General features: G+C 37.9%; 1 protein-coding gene across 1 annotated transcript; it reads left to right on the plus strand.

Moving 5' to 3' along the window:
- The first annotated feature begins 1,407 nt into the window (after positions 1-1,407).
- lrrc3b (leucine rich repeat containing 3B) lies at positions 1,408-13,503 on the plus strand. The gene is made up of 2 exons (XM_058752571.1): positions 1,408-1,594; positions 8,534-13,503. The coding sequence occupies exon 2, from the start codon at positions 8,647-8,649 to the stop codon at positions 9,430-9,432; it is 786 nt and encodes a 261-aa protein (XP_058608554.1). The 5' UTR covers positions 1,408-1,594; positions 8,534-8,646; the 3' UTR covers positions 9,433-13,503.
- Positions 13,504-14,007: the final 504 nt, after the last annotated feature.

The raw sequence follows: 14,007 nt of genomic DNA on the forward strand, positions 1-14,007 counted from the left end.
GGGCACATTCGTGACGGCTCGTGTGTCAGCCGTTAAGAGAGTTTGAAGCTTCAGTCATTTAGTTGTTCAGATTTTAACCCCTGTGCTGAGTTACTTGTTTTCAGCTCAAATTTCCTTGAAAATAGTAATAGAAAACTGCTGTCATGTGTAGAATGCATGTTGAAAAACACCGAAAAACAGCTTTTATAAAAAGTCCCATAGTGGTAACATGGTACAATAATGGTTTCAGCTTATTTTAATGTAAAGTTCTGCTGAAATGCCCAAATAGGTTATTTAATATCAGGATTCAGTGTGACAACATGCCCCAGTGATCAACATGTACTCATCAAACTAAATTTTTTCCCAATAGAAACCATCACAGAAATTCCAATGGTTTCCATTAAAATTAACCATTAGCTTTTTCCAGTAAAACCATTACAAAATTCCTTTTTGTAGTGTGTTTTGTGTATTTTTCCAACAGGATTTAACATCCCACCAATAGAATCCATCACATACCAGTAGACACCATTATAGTTTCCATTAAAAATACAATTCCCATTATAACCATTAAATCCATTACATTTTCTATTGTGTTTTGGGCAGGGTTCTATTGTTTTTTTTTTTCAGCAGGGAATAATTACATTTATATATTGCTTTTGTCGACATCCAAATCTCTAACATTAAATGACTTTACCATGGTCTCACCACAGTAGCCTACTTTTTTTTATGAGTCGTCAGAGTATCTGAGCGCTTAAACAAGTCTCAAAACGTGTTTCAGGTGGATTCCTGTCTCATATTGACGTGGGATCCTTCAGAAAGGCTAATTTCGACTATTTAAAGCCGAAAATGACAGAAACAAGGGCTGGAGTCACACAAAAACACACACACGCACGCACACACACTACGCGCGCGCTACCGAGAGAATCCGGTCTCTTGGGAAGGACGATTCATTTTAGCGAATCGGTTCGTTCAGATGGCTCGTTTCAGTGAACTGCCATTCTCAGATTGTTTTGATCACAAAAGAGTTCCTAGAAGTCCATTTTACGTTTTAGTATTGTTGTAATAATTTATTTATTTATTAGCGGGGAGTTTTCTACGTAGATGTGTCAAATGCCGTGTTGTATGCTAATTTTAGTGTCTAAAACGTTAACAACAACGTCCCTCTTGAAAAATTGATCTTGAACTCGTGCAAACAGGTGTTTCATTTGCCACCATGATCCAAAACATGGATAACTGATTATGTGGATTCTTTTACGGTTTCAGAAGCATTGGTGCAATTATTTTATGTATAATACTAATATGAATTGTTCTTAAGATCGTAAACAATTTTGATCCTCCTGATGCAGGCTAAACGCTGCGATTCGGCTTGACTGAATCACTCCGAGGAATCGGTTCAAAAGAACCATTCGTTCGCGATTCAGACGCCACTACCACGGCGCGATCGAACCCCTCCCAGTTACTCCCGTGGCTTTTGCCACGAACATCAGGCAACATTCTCCAAATATGTGAGAGCTCACGTGAAATAACGAGCAAGAGCGTCACATCATATGTTTGAATGATTCCCCGAGGATGTGAGAATCACGGATGCGGCGATCGATGAGTGTTTCTGTCGCAGGTAAGAGACAAACGCATGTCGCCTGTTGCTCAGCCACAAATAAACACATGATAGAGACTGACATGCATTCGTCTGTGTCACATATGCATTTTGCATGCTGAGAACTACATGGTATAACATGAGCTTATTGTACGTGCGCCGGCTGGTGTTTGCATGTGAGTGAATTATTGCACCGTTTCAAATGATATGCACCTTTTGAATAGCAATTGACAGGTCGTTGATGGCTTTTATTGTGCCGTTTGGATTTGCAGTGCAGCTGGCATGTCTGATTTATCTAGACCAGCCATGCATGAGCAACTTATTTGCAGTTATTGATTCGTCTCATAATGGAACTAATAATCATGTTTATTGAATGCAATCATGCTTCACGTTCACTAGGGTGTGGAGATCCTCAGCTGTAATCTGTAAGATCGCTCTTCGCTGCTTTACAAGTCGAGAAAAGTTATTTTCAGCACTCAGCTTTTTGATTTCGACCTGCCTTTGAGATGCTGTCTGCTTGTGAAATTGCTGGAAGAAGGTGATGTTCCCTTTGATCACACCGGAAGGGTCAGATTTCATGCCAGAGCCACTAGGATTAAATCAGGGATAATGCATTGGATCAAAGCTCTGATGCTGCTCATATCTGATTGGATTGTTATTATATTTGACACTAGACGCCTTCAAAGTCCGATTCAAATCTGCTGTTTGAACTGAGCAATATTGTTTAAACACTATATTTGATTCGTTGCGCTGCAAGATCTCCCTGCTTTAATACTTCTCTCAAATCCAATGAGAAGTTTAATGCATGTGTTGCATGCATAAAATGCATCAAAAGAAATATCTGTATGATTTCTCCACCAGACATTGCTTGTTTATGTGGAAGTCAATATCAGCCATATAAAGCATATAAAATATCAGCCAAACGTAATTTTCGCACACTGATTCAAGGCTGTATTGACTGAATGAATCATTGCGAGCACAAGAAAGCCATTATGTTTTCTTTCCCCGGCTCCATAATCTTCACATTATGAACTTTAATGTGTTATGATGATGGCAATGTTAATGATGGTAAAAGCTTTACAATCTGTTTGGCTTTCTTAGAGCTGTGACCTAGATCCAAGCTGTGCCTGTTAATCTGGATCAATGTGTTTTAATATTAAAACCTGATGTCAGTCTCATTATGACTCTTCCATTCATGATGAGTATGTATGCACTCATTCTTATAATGCCGACAGCATCTGTAAATTATGTAATTCTTAACCAATATCTAGTAAATATCTACACATTCAAAATTGATGCTCCCCGGAAGCAAATTACATGCACTATTAATACTTGAGAATGCATCTTGTATAGATGTTTTAAATGTTTAAAGTCGGCATGAACTCAAAAGTTACCCTACTAATTTTCAAAATGCATGTTATTGATCTTATGGTGAATGATTTATCATATGAATTAATGCATTTGTTTCTTATTAAAAAATAAAAATTAAAAAAAATAAATAAATGTGCATTGGTGGGTAAAATGACAGACTTCAACAATCATTTAAGTCTGCTCACCCCCCCCCCCCCCTCTTATTGGTCATTTGAATAGGAAAATAAACTATTTCTACAGTAATTCTACAGTAATTTGGTTAGCTGTAATTAATGTAAAAAAGTGAAAATTACATTTGATTATATTTAATAATATAATAATACACTACTATATTTATATTTATAATATTTATAATATAAATTTTTGTAGTTTAACAGTACATGCAATTTTAATTTTAATATAATCATATTTTAATGCATTTTAATTTTAATATAATCATATTTTAAAATCATGAACCACCTCATTGTTTTCCTTATTTACAGTCATGGCCAAAAATATCGGCACCCTTGGTAAATATGATCAAAGAAGGCTGTGAAAATTAATCTGCATTGTTAATCCTTTTGATATTTTATTAAAAAAATTCACAAAAATCTAACCTTTCATTTGAGAATAAGAATTTAAATGGGGGGAATATCATTATGAAATAAATGTTTTTCTCTAATAAACACTGGCCACAATTAACGGCACCCTTTTATTCAATACTTTTTGAAACCTCCATTTGCCAGTTTAACAGCTCTAAATGTTCTCCTATAATGCCTGATGAGGTTAGAGAACACCTGACAAGAGATCAGAGACCATTCCTTCATCCAGAATCACTCCAGACCCTTTAGATTCCCAGCTCCACGATGGTGCTTCTTCTCTTCAGTTCACTCATTTTCTACAGGGTTCAGGTCAGAGGACTGGAATGGCCAGCAGAAGCTTGGTTTTGTGCTCAGTGACCCATTTTTGTGTTGTTTTTGAGGTTTGTGTTTGGATTATTGTACGGTTGGAAGATCCAAACATGGCCCATTATAAGATTTCTAACAGAGTCAGTCACTTATTGATTTTTTTTATCTGTTGGTATTTGATAGAATCCATGATGCCATGTGTCTAAACAAGATGTCCAGGACCTCCAGCAGAAATATAGGCCCACAACATCAAAAATACAGCAGTATATTTCATTGTACACATGGGGTACTTTTTATCCCTGTGTTCACCAAACCTATCTTGAGTGTTTGCTGCTAAAAAGCTCATTTCTTTAGTTTCATCTGACCATAGAAGCCAGTCCCATTTGAAGCTCCAGTCGTGTCTGATAACTGAATATGCTGGAGTTTGTTTTTGGATGATCTAGGAGAATTTTTCTTGAAACCCTCCCAAACAACATGTGGTGATGTAGGGGCTGTCTGACACTTTTTTTTTTTTTAAAGGATTTCTGACCCCGAGACTCAACTATTTTCTGCAATTCTCCAGCTGTGGTCCTTGGAGAGTCTTTAGCCACTCAAACTCTCCTCCTCACCGTGCATTAGGACGATATAGACACACGTCCTCTTCCAGGCAGTTTCCTAACATTTTATGTTGATTGGAAATTCTTAATTATTGCCCTGATGGTGGAAATGGGAATTTTCACTGCTCTAGCTCTTTTCTTAAAGCCACTTCACTAATTTGTGAAGCTCAATTATCTTTTGCTGCACATCAGAAATATATTCTTTGGTTTTTCTCATTGTGATGGATGATTAAGGGAATTTGGGTTTTGTTTTTCCTCCTATTTATATTTCTGTGAAACAGGAAGCCATGGCTGGATAATTTCATGTTCATAATCACCCTGGAGTGCTCAAAATTGTGAATATGAATGAGAATATACTTCAGAGATATTTTACTCATAAGAATTTCTAGGGGTGCTAATAATTGTGTCCAACGAGTATTTGAGAAAAACATTTATTTCATAATGATATTTCCCCCCATTTTACATTTTTTTCATCCAATGAAAGGTTAGATATTTGTGAATTTTCTAAATAAAATATCAAAAGGATTAACAATGCAGATTAATTTTCACAGCCTTCTTTGATCATATTTACCAAGGGTGCCGATATTTTTGGCCATGACTGTATATTAAATTATGTAAAGTGTTTAATCAAATTATATTTTAATATATTTGTTATTTTAATATAATTGTTTTAATAGTAAAATATTTGAATCACCACATGGATTTCCTTTACTGTAACTGTATGTTTATTAAATGATGTACATATTTTTTGGTAATTTAACAATATATGTAACTTTAACAATGATATTTCAATATATTTTAAATCTTATTTTAGTAGTAAAATGTGAGTCACCTTTACTGTAACTTAATTTATATTAAATTGTATAATTTTTTGTCAGTAAATGTAATGTTAATGTAAAATATGATTATAATAGAATACAAATAGATTAAAACTAAATTTATTTATATTTGTATATAATCATGTTTTAGTAGCAAAAAGTGTGAATCACATTATGAATTTCCTTTAACATGACTTTAACATACATTGTCACCTACACTATATCCCACAGCTGGCATTTAATATACAGCTGCTAGATTTGTTTTTGTTTTTTTGTCATATCAATAAGGTCTGCTTGGTTTAAATCTTGTACAGCTTTCTTATAAGGTGATCACAGGCCGTAAACCTCAGACTGTCAGATTCATCCACGCAGAGGAGCCATGTCAAACTAAAAATGTTTCTCCATAAGAAACTGCAGTTTTATGTTTAAACAACAAATGATCATAGAGAGCCCAGATGGTTCATAAGTAAGGGATAATATACAATCCTCACATCATAATGGCAGAATAAACCCAGACAGTGTGATCAGGACCCTGATGTGAGGCGGGTAGATGTATAACAAATAGACATGGATTATTGATTTGAGAGGAAATGGTTATATTAGATTACAACTTAGAATACGAGCACAGCTTTATTGGAAACATCAGTTTCCTGGATGAGTGGTCTTTTATGCTTTGTTGCCATGGGCAACAGTCATCAATCAGGAATATAGTGCGATCGGGTTCTGGAAGTAAAAATTCCATTCATTTTCTCCATAGAGCAATTGATTTTTTTTTTAACGATAACTCATAAACCTGTAAAGACAGATGTACTGAGCTCAGAGGTTGTTAACTGATGGTATCTGCTTTTGTTGAAGTCGTCTGCTCAAATTATTTCAACTTATTTTTAAAATAATAATGTTTAACAGCTGAATTTGTGGTAAAAACTACATTACCCATGATGCTGTAGAGAAAATTCCACCAATCAGAGAGCTGCGGCAAGGAAATCATGCCAAAAAGCTAGCAGGGAAGGAGACTGAAGTGATCTAATTGGTCTTGCTATGCTTTCAAAGTACTCTTATATATTTATATACATATGAATATTTTGCAATAAACTTAAAATATACAGTTTCTTTAATTCTTTAAAGGAATAGTTTTATATTTCTCCATTGTTTTTAATCCTATTACAAACTATCATTTGTAGTTCTTCCTTTATAATAATTAACCATGGTTCATTTTCCATAGGGTTAATGGGATTGTAGTTCTTTTCCTCATTAAAGCTGTTAAATACACAGTCTTGTCTTTTTGTCTGATTTTCTGATATTTTTTTTTGCTTCAAATCAATGTTTTTAAGGATGTGATTCACCTCTGAGCCTGTTGGTTTGGTTAATGGCTCATTTTTTAATCCCTGTGGGGGAAAAAAGAGTGAAAAAACCCTTCCAGAACTGTAAAAGTGAGCAGGCACTAATGCATTTGATTTGACAGCTGAAAGCCACAACTGACCAATCAGAATCATTCCAGAGAGCCATGTCATAATATCATCTATTTGTATTTGTCTCCTGGATTTAATTGCATTTGGGATTCATCTAGAATTCATCTCAATTCACAGAGTATTTTGTTGTTGACAATTTATGAGTGACACTTTTTTTTTTTTTTTTTTCTCTCTCATTTTCTGTGAAGGCCTGTCAGTTGTAATAGTTTGCACCATAACGCATGAGATCTGCCATCATATATCCCATGTGGCATATCCACGCATTACATCAGCCGGACAGGGGCCTGAGAGTCATTCAGTCAGTCCACACTGGCCCTCAAGAGCCTCAGGCAACACTCACACTCGACTCAGCTCTAGTGAACAGTCACTGAGCATGTCATGTCAGGACTCCTGGGATACTTATTTTTACATCACTATTGATTTATCTGCGTTTGTCTTTCAGCTCTAAAATTAGAAACTGCTTCACATGCATGATCCAAGCAAAAGGTCCAGATGTGCATGCCTCTGTAAACCAGCATGTTTTCGCTAAATCAGTCCGCTGATATTTCCTTGTGCTAAATGCAGCGCGCTCAGAAATGTGCAGGTGACACCGACTTCCAGCTGCTCTTATCTCTCACCTTTCAGTTGTTTACATCAATCTGTGATTGGCGTCATGTACTGTATGTACATGAGCGGCATGTGCTCCGTGTTACTGTGTTTTAATTTTAGCTCTCCCTCCCCGCCTGAAATACAACCAGTTTATGTTAGGTGACCTTAACTGTTTCTGTAATGTCTCAATGAGTGCCTTCATAATGGCTGATTGGCTGTAAATTATCCCTTAGATAGCTACAGTATATAACTATCCAATGATGTAATTTATTTGTACAATCAGAGGAATATCTATCAGACACAACAACAAGGGTATTAAAGTTGACACTAAATGTGTCTAAAAACAGTCTGTGAATTTGTGATTTTTTGCATGCATGTAGTTTCATGAAAAGTACAAGGTTTTAGTGATGATTACTGAATGCACAAATAATTATGTATGTTCTGTTATAGGCCCACTGTATTCATTCTGTCTGCATTTGTGTGCTGTTTGCCAAGTCATACATGAAATCTGTTTTAATAAAAAAAATTACTGTAAATACTAGTCATTGAACAATATGGGTTGTCAATGCCCAATATTTACAGAGTGACCAATATAATGCTGATTTTATATAATATTATAATATGTAGGATAAGTGTGTGTATGTATGTGTGTGTGTGTATTCTTTTTAACTTTCTATTAATCCAAAAAAAAAAAAAATCCTGAAAAAAAACATGTATCGTGTAAGCAAAACTGTTTTCAACTTTGTTCATAATAAGAAATGTTTCTTCAGCAGCACATTTTACATTTATATTTGAAAATGTATTTGAATAGAACACAATTCGTTTTAAATTGTAGTAATATTTCACAATATTACTGTCATGATCAAATAAATGCAGCCTATATCAAATTTAATAATAATAACTCAGATGTGCACCAATTTCCTGATATAAGCAAATGGTTATTTTCAGTATATTTACTCAGAATTCACTAAAACAGAAAAACAGAAAATGTACATGCATTATCCATTGACAGAGCTGTCAGTAGATTTTGCTTAGACTTCAGTAAGCCACATAGAGCTTAGTGTTACACTGATGTCAGTTTTTCTGACAAGCCTCTCTGAGGTCTGTATGTTCCCTGTGTTCAGTGGCACATTCTCTTCGAGAGGTGATGGAGGAGAGGTGTCATTCCCACCCATAAATTAGCTCGTCGACTTGTTAGTGTATGTATTCACTGTGCCTTCTCCCTCCGCAGGCTCAAACAGACGATGAGAGTTGACGAGACCCACAGCTTTTGGTGACGACGCAGTCCCGCTATGGGGCTCCCGTGAATGGCCCGGGCGTCGAGTATGTTGACTGCCTGTCAGCATGACGCCGTTGGACCTGTGGCTTTCCCGCTCCATCCCCATGTGTCTGCTGCTGCAGAGCCTGGTGCTCATGGTCCTGTGCTTTCCGTCTGCCAGCACCTGTCCCAAGGGTTGCACCTGCCAGCGCTCCGAAAGCCCTCCGCACGGCCTCAACGTCACCTGTAGTCTGTCACGCTTGAAGGAGATCCCGCCTGACGTCCCGCCGGACACCCAGCTGCTGCAGCTGGACCGAAACCACATATCCCTGGTGCCGGATCGCATATTTCATGGCTTGAGGATGCTTCGGAGGCTCAATCTCTCCCATAATGCTGTGGAAACCCTCGGAGAGGGGGCGTTTGTCGGATTGGAGGGCTCTCTGGAAGTGCTGGACCTTTCCCACAACCGGATCACTAGCGTGCACAAGGACGCGTTCGCACGGCTGAAGGCACGTGTGATGGTGGACAACAACCCTTGGCATTGCGACTGCGCCCTGCAGCAGGCGCTGGGCGGCATGGCGCATAACCATGAGGCCGCCACGCGCGTGCTGTGCCGTAGTTCGGAGCTGAGGGACCAGGAGGGCCAGCCGTTCCTGGCCGTGGACGCAGACTTGTGCAACCTGGCCAAGCGGACCACCGACTACGCCATGTTGGTGACCATGTTTGGCTGGTTCGCGATGGTTATCTCTTATGTTGTGTACTATGTACGGCAGAACCAGGAAGACGCAAGACGACACCTTGAGTACCTAAAATCGCTTCCCAGCAAGCCCAAGAAACCGGATGAACCGGAGGACATCAGCACGGTCGTGTGACGTTACGGAGATCGCACGATCCCAGAGACTAAAGGCCTGTTCACATCAAGGATGATAACTATAACGATAACTATAAGAGAATGCGGAAGTTATCGTAATAGTTATCGTTCTTAGCATGAACGGGTCTTAAACGAGGATGTTGATTAATCTGACGCGAATCGTAAATGTCGTCTAGCGTACTTCACCTGTCTTCTCTTTTTCCAATGTGCTTTCCTGTTTCTGAGTATGTATTTAGAACAATTTGTGATACACTTCCAACCCTTTGTCCTTACGAGAGAGCGAGAGAGTCTTTTAAACGCGATGTCTAGGTTGCATTAAAAAATCGCAAAGTTGTCCTTTAAATGTGGTCCAATCCCACATTTAGAGCGAGAACTTGTCTTCAGGCACATTGACACGAGTAATTTTCTATTTTAACTAGTCAGTCAGAACAGATCGTCAATCATTAAGCGTCGCTAATGACCAGTACAGGTATTTTGAGAAATCAAATCTCAGGTGCAAATGTTGATAGACTCCAATGATTTGTAAAACCCTACGATGTTTTGATGCTACCAAGTTTTGTAAGACAAATGATAATCCAGGCATGTGCACATTAGCTACAATCGCAAATCATTTTACGACCTTTTAAAAGGCGTGCCGTACCCTTTATTAGTGAAACAACGGTACATTTCTTCCAAAGTTCTGAAACTATTATTGTGATCCTGTGCATTTTTAGGTTTTCGTTTTGTTTTCGCGTTAAAACTCGTGCACATTCAATCGTGAATCGTTGAGTCGTAGAGCACAGCAGTGCTGGTGTGGTGCTTGTCACGTGATTCTCGGAACCGTAGTCGAGGAACGTAGTTGATACCTCCATCCGAGTCTTTTGTCGGTAACGTTACTTGTGAGGCTCTTTGTCGATGTCGTAACTCACCGTGCGTAAAAAAAGGCTCCCAAGCCCTGTGTTAGTCATGTGTAATCTACGAGACGGCCAGTGTGTTTTCGTAAACGTAAGGTTCCTTCCCTGAAACCAAACTCTCGCTTAACATTTGACATCCAGGGCATAAAATACACATCCTGGACGAGGAACTTCAGCTTCCCCTTGCGCTGTGGCGGTAAGGCCATTGGCGCTCAGTGATATTATTGTGTGTGTACAGTAATTCGGGCTGGTCGCAAGCAGAAAATTACAGCTGTCACTCTGTTACTGGCCTCATTCTTTCGGCTGACTGCCGAGTCCAGCAAAGCAAAGCCCTGGGGAGCGCTAGAGGATAGAAAGACGGCAGGAGAAGAGAGGAAATGGAAAACAGGAAGCTGGGAACAAGTTCTGGAAGAAATCAGAGCCCTTATGAAAACGGATTGTGGTGGTACCATGATATAGTAAGTTTCAGATGGCTTTCATATATCATTGCATTCACTTGATCCAAAGATACTGTGGTATTTCCATGATTACCATGTCCAAAAGCTGTACTGTGGTGGCGTCCAAAACAAATGGTATTATGTATTATGATGATACAACCATGTACTTCTATTCAGAATTCGAAATTTAAAACATTGGTCATTGGGGGAAAAAATGACATTCAGAATATGCTAGTAACATGTCCACAAATTGGAAATACTATAGTAGTGTCCATGGTTGTGTCCAAAAAACATGGTATTATAATGGATACAACCAGTTATATTCAAGATTGGGGAACCAAATGTTAAATTTAAAGCATTGATCATTGGGAAAAATATAGCCAATCTGAATATATTAGTGCCATATCCACAAATTGGAAATGCTATGATAGATTTTAATACAATGTTAGTGGTATGATGGATGCATATATATATTCAAGATTGTGGACAAAATGTAAAGCATTGATCATTGGGAAAAATATCAGAATACTAGTACCCTGTCCACAAATTAGAAACACTATGGTAGTGTTTGATACCACACTAGTGTCCAAAAACATGGTAGTATTATGGATGCAACCATATATATTCAAGATTGGGGGACAAAATGTAAAATGTAAAGCATTGATCATTGGGGAGAAAATGTGAATCAGAGAATGTTAGTGTCCTTAAATGTCCAAAAAGTGGAAATACTATGGTACAGTAGTTTTTAATACCATGGCAGTGTCCAAAAAACATGGTATTATGATGGATGCAACCATATATATTCAAGATTGAGGAACTAAATGTAAAGCATTGATCATTAAGGTGAAAAATGCCAATCAGAGAATGTTAGTATCCTTAAATGTCCAAAAAGTGAAATACTATGGTACAGCAGTTTTTAATAGCATGGCAGTACCATGTGCACAAATTGGAAATACTGTGGTAGTTTTCAGTACCATGGTAGTATCTAAAAAACATGGTATGCAACCATATATTCAAGATTGGAGGACCCAATGTAAAATGTAAAGCATTGATTATTGGGGATACAATTGCCATCAGAATATTATTAGTACCATGTCCACAAATTGGAAATACTGTGGTAGTTTTGTGAGTGGAATGAGCGTTGTTTCTTTATTGTAACTTCATCATTGTGTATCCAGTGAAGTGCTTTAAAAAAAAAAAAAAAAATTCCAAGGTTGGTGCCGTTATAATAATGACGTTTGATCGTGGCTTCAACATCGGTTCATCAGAAACATTAGGAGAACTTTAGAAGAACATTAGGAGAACCCGACTTCACTGTAGAAAAAGAGCTTGTCGTTTGCATAGGAAGGTACCTGAAATCCCTTTAAAGAATCGTGTTTGAATGTACTTATCTAGTCTTTTGCCTTGTCTAACTGCGGTTGTTCTACACACTGTATTGTGCTGGGAAAGAAAGCCGTTTCTCAATGCAGACTCCACAGTGAAGCACGCTGTAGCCAAGGACACTGGGGAGAGATTTTCTAAGTGCCTGAAATACTCGTCTATAAGTCTCTCATTCTTCCAGCTACCGATATCTTTGCTTTGAAACATTTTGTTCGGTCTCGCCTAACTCGAGTCTACATGGCCTCAAATGGGATATGTCTTTACTGCACAAAAATATGGGAAAACGAATGAAGTTAGCAACTTACTGGAGGTCTTCTAGAGTGGCATTGTTACGTGATTTTGTTCTTCCTGTTTTCTTAAGGCCTTTTCACATGATTCGTGTCACGGCTTCAATGCTGTGTGATGTTTTGTCCTCCACGAGAAAAGAGTTGAAGATTGTGTCGCTGAAGGGCGATTTGCCAAGGTTGAAAAAAGTGTGAAAATATCTTATAATAGAAGCGAAAGTCCTGCCGTTTGCTTAGATACATTGGAGAATCAAAACAAAGACACATCTAACTTTTTCTCTGAATGTCATGATATGCATTTGACGTTCCAGAACCAGATATGCACATCAGTCTATCTTCCATCTTGTTTTGATTTTCACATTGGATGCATATCTTTGGGAAATAGTTGGTTGTTGTATAGAAAGGTCAAAATCTGCACTGTGGAGCTTCTGTCACTATAACAAATTCCTTGTATGTGTAAACATACCTGACAATAAAGCTCGTTCTCATTCTCATTCTCAAATCGAGTGGTGGTCAAGATTGTTTGACCACACAATGTGGCACAGCTGTGTCCTAAGCAGGTTAACATGTAAATGTGAGGTTTTGTCCAAACCAAACGGAAATTTCTGGACATTTTATTGATCAGTTGGTTTCACTTTCTGCATTGTATTTCTGCATCAAATTAACATCAAATATGATCTATAATGCTTGTGATTGTGTTCCATTGCGCAACATTTTTGCATTCACTGAGGACAGAAAAACTACTTGCTGCACCTGCTCAGGACACAGTTTAATGCTGTAGTTTGATGCATCGGGGAACCAAGCGTGAATCATGTGAAAGGGCTTTTGTTGGAAAAAAGTAGAGGAGAGTTGTGGCATGTGTTTCTTCCTTTGCCAGTTACTTTTATTTGTTTTGTTTTTTTAAAGTAATTTCTTCGTCTTTGTGTACAATTTTTTTGGCTTGGTATACATGAAACTGACTTCTGCTTAAAAAAAGTGACGTACCTTGAAGACGCAAAACTGGAGGAGGACCAATGGTACATCTCATTGTAAACGCATGATGTAGAGAAAATGAAATAAAAGAATAATTTACACTGTTCCTGGTATACATAGACTATTTTTTCGGCTCTGTTCCAAAACCTAGCGAGCTGCCTACATGGGGGGTATTTTAAGATGCACGTCTGAGGCTTGAGACAGCAAAATTGTGCTTCTTTTTTTAAGGCATGTTAAGAGATTGACAGTAAGGTGCATGTGTTTTTCACACTGAAGTATTAACATTTGATTCATTATACATTCATTCACATTTAACCAACATACAAAGCCAACAATATCATCAAAACCACAAAAGACACATGCGCTAATATTTATTTCTCTTTTAGGTGAAAAAAAAAAGCATGCATGGTGTCAAATTTGCATCCAGTGGCAATTCTCTGGCGCTGAGATGCAAAGTAGAGGGTTATGAATAAAACAAGGGCCGAATTCTGACAAGAGGCCAAATCTGAGAGGATTGAAATGAAAACAAAAGCGTTTGAAGGGAGACGAAACATGGTTTGTCACGGGTTCAGTGAAAAGCACCATCAAATCTCTGACACTGACATCTGTT

This window comes from Onychostoma macrolepis, chromosome 19 (genome assembly GCF_012432095.1).
Source record: "Onychostoma macrolepis isolate SWU-2019 chromosome 19, ASM1243209v1, whole genome shotgun sequence".
Classification (NCBI taxonomy): Eukaryota; Metazoa; Chordata; class Actinopteri; order Cypriniformes; family Cyprinidae; genus Onychostoma; species Onychostoma macrolepis.

Coding starts and splice junctions, on each gene's coding strand:
- lrrc3b (XM_058752571.1), top strand. CDS start 8,647: ATGACGCCGTTGGACCTGTGGCTTTCCCGCTCCATCCCCATGTGTCTG.